The sequence below is a fragment of the Pinus tabuliformis genome, chromosome 5_2 (genome assembly GCF_031772625.1).
Source record: "Pinus tabuliformis cultivar Carrire ecotype Pingquan chromosome 5_2, CPIR1, whole genome shotgun sequence".
NCBI lineage: Eukaryota > Viridiplantae > Streptophyta > Pinopsida > Pinales > Pinaceae > Pinus > Pinus tabuliformis.
This window is the reverse complement of record NC_142306.1, coordinates 144,782,114-144,788,056: the sequence shown is the minus strand read 5'-3', so window position 1 is coordinate 144,788,056 and position 5,943 is coordinate 144,782,114. Positions and strand designations below refer to the sequence as shown.

At 37.6% G+C, this 5,943-nt stretch overlaps 1 protein-coding gene across 1 annotated transcript; it reads right to left on the bottom strand.

The window, feature by feature from the left end:
- Positions 1–733: 733 nt before the first annotated feature.
- LOC149157935 (uncharacterized) lies at positions 734–5,523 on the bottom strand. Its single transcript, XM_089436056.1, has 4 exons — positions 4,062–5,523; positions 3,494–3,891; positions 2,803–3,276; positions 734–1,300 (listed from the first exon to the last, which is right to left on the bottom strand). Exons 1-4 carry the CDS (start codon positions 5,084–5,086, stop codon positions 813–815), a joined length of 2,385 nt encoding a protein of 794 aa, XP_089292182.1. The 5' UTR covers positions 5,087–5,523; the 3' UTR covers positions 734–812.
- Positions 5,524–5,943: the final 420 nt, after the last annotated feature.

Below are 5,943 nucleotides of genomic sequence, written 5' to 3'. Positions count from 1 at the left end.
GACAATTTCTTCTATTAGAGAAATACACAGAATAACCATGAAAGAAGTTTATATTTTGCGGTGACAACCTCCTGGATTTTTGAAAGTGCTTCCTTTAAACTCAAGAGAAACATTAAAACTGGCCCAAAGAACATGCTGCAATTTTTCCAGGGGACTTTTGTTTATACATTGCATGAAATACAATTTCACAAGCATGAGAACTTCAAACATTATATCAGCCTCTATGTAAACTTGAATCACATAGATGTCTACATACCAAACTGATAAATGGAGCATGGGATATCTGGCACTCAAAGTACCCCACTTTTCCGGCTAATTTTCACTCTAAATCTCGTTGAAACTTGAAACTATCCTGGAACTCCGAGTACTACCTCTGCAAGGGGAGTTTTGTCCATGAAACTAGGCCCTAGGTATTTTGGCCAATTTTAAGACAACCCAGAACGTCGGATTTCTGAAAACATGATCAGAATGTGCAGAAATGAGACTCACCAGAAAAACAGGGCTAACCAAAAATAGGGCAAACTAAGTGCCCCATGTCAAATGCTGATAAATGGATGTGGATGGCACGGACTTATTTTAATATTCTTCGGAAGCCCAAGTTCATGTATCTCGTTCTTTAAAGTTTCTAAGCGTGCAACATTAGTTACAATTCCCTTCTGGAATCATTAAACCACTTTCTTTTTTTTCAACAATATTCAAGCACTTTCCTTCTGTGTTGGAAACACCATTCAGAAAATTCCAGAGAGGCATCCCAAGCTATTGGACCTCAAATATTTTACTCAAAAGAGGTCATAGAGCCTTAATGTTACATATCAAAATAGCATACTGGAAGTGGAAGCTTGTGCAATAGTTTTCACTTTCTGAGCAACACTTTTCACAGCTAAGCCTCTCTCTATCATCCCATTCCAGAACACCTCAGGTCTGCCATCCATCTCTAGAGAATACTTATCAAATACATAAAATGTTTTAAGATTGATCAGAATCCTTTTTGAAGCCATTTCTTCGCAAAGTTCTGAAGCTTTATTTAGCTCACCTGCTCCCAAGTATGCATAAATAAGAGTAGTATAAACAAGGGCATCACCAACAAGACCCCTCCTAGACATTTTATTGAATGCTTTTTCGGCACTTCTCAGCTTGGCTTTCCTGCACAAACCTCGAATGATGCTACTATAGAGAAAAACATCTTCAGATAAACCTCTTTTGACAAATTCATCAGGCAGCTTCAGGGCTTCCTCTTCATTGTGTTGGACACAATAACCATCAATTAGCCATGAGTACACACTAAAATTAGGCATAAAACCTGCACTCAACAGACAACAAACTGATTTATTAATATACAATGTTCAGTATTGCAACAGGCCCATTTCTCACAAACGGAAATGGATACAACAAATCCTATTGGTGAAGTTGGTCACTGTACATGAAAAAAACCCAGACCTATAGTTGCGGGTAAAAATCAGGATTATAAGAGGAAGTAAAATTCTTTAATTATAAAATCTTGTTGGAAATTACAAACCTGCAATAATCATTTCAAACAGGACATCCTTTGCTTCATCTATATCTGGCAATGTATTATCTGCTCATTATATAGCTTATATAATATAATTATGCTTTTTCGTTTCCTGAAAAAAACAAATGTGTCTATGTTTGCAACTGGATCATTGCTAATCCTGTTTGCAAATTATGTGGGTCAAGGAGTTTCCTGGTCTCAATATATTCGTACATCTTTAAGGATGGAAACTAGGAAATTTCTCCACTAAAATCATTTTTTCTGAAGGAAAGGTTTTGTCAGATGAATTATCAGGATCATTATGATCTTGAATTGTACTTTACAGTAATTACTTGGTTGTGAGATAAACCGTTGCTTTTTCCCCTGTAGTTTTACTCTGTACAGACTGGTCTATTCACAATATTGATCTTTCATTATAGAATATCTTGTCTATTTCAAAGTTCTGTGCAACCCCCTGCCCCCAGGTGACAATTTCTTCTATTAGAGAAATACACAGAATAACCATGAAAGAAGTTTATATTTTGCGGTGACAACCTCCTGGATTTTTGAAAGTGCTTCCTTTAAACTCAAGAGAAACATTAAAACTGGCCCAAAGAGCATGCTGCAATTTTTCCAGGGGACTTTTGTTTATACATTGCATGAAATACAATTTCACAAGCATGAGAACTTCAAACATTATATCAGCCTCTATGTAAACTTGAATCACATAGATGTCTACATACCAAACTGATAAATGGAGCATGGGATATCTGGCACTCAAAGTACTCCACTTTTCCGGCTAATTTTCACTCTAAATCTCGTTGAAACTTGAAACTATCCTGGAACTCCGAGTACTACCTCTGCAAGGGGAGTTTTGTCCATGAAACTAGGCCCTAGGTATTTTGGCCAATTTTAAGACAACCCAGAACGTCGGATTTCTGAAAACATGATCAGAATGTGCAGAAATGAGACTCACCAGAAAAACAGGGCTAACCAAAAATAGGGCAAACTAAGTGCCCCATGTCAAATGCTGATAAATGGATGTGGATGGCACAGACTTATTTTAATATTCTTCGGAAGCCCAAGTTCATGTATCTCGTTCTTTAAAGTGCCTAAGCGTGCAACATTAGTTACAATTCCCTTCTGGAATCATTAAACCACTTTCTTTTTTTTCAACAATATTCAAGCACTTTCCTTCTGTGTTGGAAACACCATTCAGAAAATTCCAGAGAGGCATCCCAAGCTATTGGACCTCAAATATTTTACTCAAAAGAGGTCATAGAGCCTTAATGTTACATATCAAAATAGCATACTGGAAGTGGAAGCTTGTGCAATAGTTTTCACTTTCTGAGCAACACTTTTCACAACTAAGCCTCTCTCTATCATCCCATTCCAGAAAACCTCAGGTCTGCCATCCATCTCTAGAGAATACTTATCAAATACATAAAATGTTTTAAGATTGATCAGAATCCTTTTTGAAGCCATTTCTTCGCAAAGTTCTGAAGCTTTATTTAGCTCACCTGCTCCCAAGTATGCATAAATAAGAGTAGTATAAACAAGGGCATCACCAACAAGACCCCTCCTAGACATTTTATTGAATGCTTTTTCGGCACTTCTCAGCTTGGCTTTCCTGCACAAACCTCGAATGATGCTACTATAGAGAAAAACATCTTCAGATAAACCTCTTTTGACAAATTCATCAGGCAGCTTCAGGGCTTCCTCTTCATTGTGTTGGACACAATAACCATCAATTAGCCATGAGTACACACTAAAATTAGGCATAAAACCTGCACTCAACAGACAACAAACTGATTTATTAATATACAATGTTCAGTATTGCAACAGGCCCATTTCTCACAAACGGAAATGGATACAACAAATCCTATTGGTGAAGTTGGTCACTGTACATGAAAAAAACCCAGACCTATAGTTGCGGGTAAAAATCAGGATTATAAAGAGGAAGTAAAATTCTTTAATTATAAAATCTTGTTGGAAATTACAAACCTGCAATAATCATTTCAAACAGGACATCCTTTGCTTCATCTATTTTCCCAGACTTGCAAAAGCCATGAATAAGAGCCTTGTAAGTATACACATCAAAAACTAGCCCGGTTTGTAACATCTTGTTGCGAAGTTTCCAGGCATCAGCCATGTTACCTCTCTTGCACTGCGAATTGATCAAGGTATTGCATGTAAAGTGATCAGGTTCAAGACCCTTTTCCGCCATTTCATTCAAGAGATCATTTGCTTCTTCCAATTTCCCTTCCTCGCAGAGCTTATGGAGGAGGACATTGTATGTCACCGTTCCTGGCACCAGCCCTTTCCTTATCATTTCATCCCGCAGTCTGAAAGCCTCAGTCAGATTATTTTCTCTGCAATAACCATCAATCAGGGTAGTATATGTTACATTATTATTTGGACTGATGCTGTTTGATGCATCTCCGAATGCGTCCTTCCGGCGCCTTATATCCTCATTCTCCGAGATATTTCGATCTCAATGTATCTCAATGTAACATGATTCATATATTCCACAATATATTAATATGATGATTTTTTCCTACTGAAAAAAAATGTTACATTATTTGGAACCAGATCACCCATTTCGTTCAAAATCTTCAATGCATCCCTCAATCTGCCCTCTTTGCAAAACCCGTGTATTAGAGTGTTATATGTTACAATATCGGGTTGAATGCCCTTCTCTAACATCGTGTCTTGGATGCTTAAAGCTTCATAATGCATTCCTTTCTTGGAAAGAAGGGAAATAAGACTATTATATGTGAACAAATCTGGATTGAATCCATGCTTCTTCATCTGATTTACAAGTTCTTCGGCATTTTGCAGATCACCTTGTTTGCAGCAGGCATGGATCATGACATTGAAAGTCCGAGAATCAGCCTCGATCCCTCTACACAACATTTCCCTATAGATTTTCCAGGCCATAGTTAGCAATTTGGCCTTGACTAGACTGTTTAGAAGGATATTACAAGAGTGTACGGTGGGGTTGATTCCATAAGAACCCAACTGATAAAATACTTGGATTGCATCTTGGGTCATTTTGGATTGCGCATATGAATTGATCAGCATACTCAGAACTGCAGAATTGGTGCCCAAATTGCTATAATCATTTATCATAACATCTAAGACTACTGGAGAAGATAGGAAGCCTTTATGGGAAATGGATTGTAACAATGACTGAGCAGTTTTGAACTTATTGTTCTTAGTGAGAATATGGATTATGGTCCAGTAAGGGCGGGTGGCGTGCTGGTAGTGTGGCAAGTAGGCAACCCACTTGAAGAATCTCCATGCCAGGTTTCCATCATGCCTGCCAATCTGCAGAAGGATCTCGCTCATAATGCAGGGATTTAGCCTGGAGGCGATTTGGGCTTTGGACAAACAGTTCCATGTCCCCTCCATAACCACTTTGAAGACATTTTGAATGAATTCTGAATCTGGAATGTTGCCCATGTCCACTTGGGATTCATTTTTAGATAGGGTTTCACTTACTGCACTTGTGGAGTAAAATTTGTTGTTGAGGTGGGTGTTGTAATAAATACTGTGCGGAAGTCTTGTATGGAGTTTTAATTGAATTGCTTTCATTGGTTTCTATGCACCAGGGAACTCCGAACTCGGAAATGTTTAAAAAGTGGAGAAAAACTCATACCCGGTGTCGTGTACAAACATAAAAAAACACTGGCGTCCAACATCTCAGAGTTCATTTGATTGGTAATGTATACCATACGGCCATCTATGATCATGTTCGTTATACACGCAGTGAAATCGATTTGCCCTACTCGGCTCCACCCTCATTTGATGGTCATCAAGAAGGATGGCTCAAATAAAAATTTTCAATCCTCTCAGCGCTCGTAGATCCGTTCTTGTAAACGGAAAGGGTACTCACTTTATCAACTCCAAATCCACTCCCCCTTACATGTATAAATGCCAGTAAGCGCTGGAACAGTATCTTGGATCCAAAGATATATTTTGGAAAACCCCCGTTCATCTGGTTATCACCACCATATAACTCGATACCAGGGTTGATTTTGTGGTAAAATAATTTAAACTTTTAGACGTTATAAAAAGTACCCGATATATTTTATTAGGTATTTTCAAAGGGAAGTACGGGAAAGAATTGCATTGGAGTAATTTTCAGAAATATTCATCTCAGAGTTAATGAATCAAAACAAATAAGTATTATTTACCTCAAAGTTAATGAATCAAAATAAGCATGTTTATTTCACACTAACCTTTTGAGGCACATGAATTATTAGTTTTACCTCTTCCTAACATTATTCCCTTTTTCTAGCACTATTCCATATAATTGAGTTTTTTTATCGAAAGTTTGAAGAAGAATTGAAAAACAAATTAATCCTATCTGAGAATTTGGGGATTGAGAAACAAATTAATCTTATCTGAGAATTTGGGGTCTGAGGTAACATTGAGAGGTAAGTCCAAAT

Bases quoted from the DNA above. Each gene is read 5' to 3' on its own strand.
- LOC149157935 (XM_089436056.1), bottom strand. From the start codon at position 5,086: ATGAAAGCAATTCAATTAAAACTCCATACAAGACTTCCGCACAGTATT. The intron at 3,277-3,493 runs GTTTGTAATTTC...TGTTGAGTGCAG, and splicing joins GTTTGAAATGATTATTGCAG to GTTTTATGCCTAATTTTAGT. The intron at 1,301-2,802 runs GTATGCTATTTT...TGTTGAGTGCAG, and splicing joins TGCACAAGCTTCCACTTCCA to GTTTTATGCCTAATTTTAGT.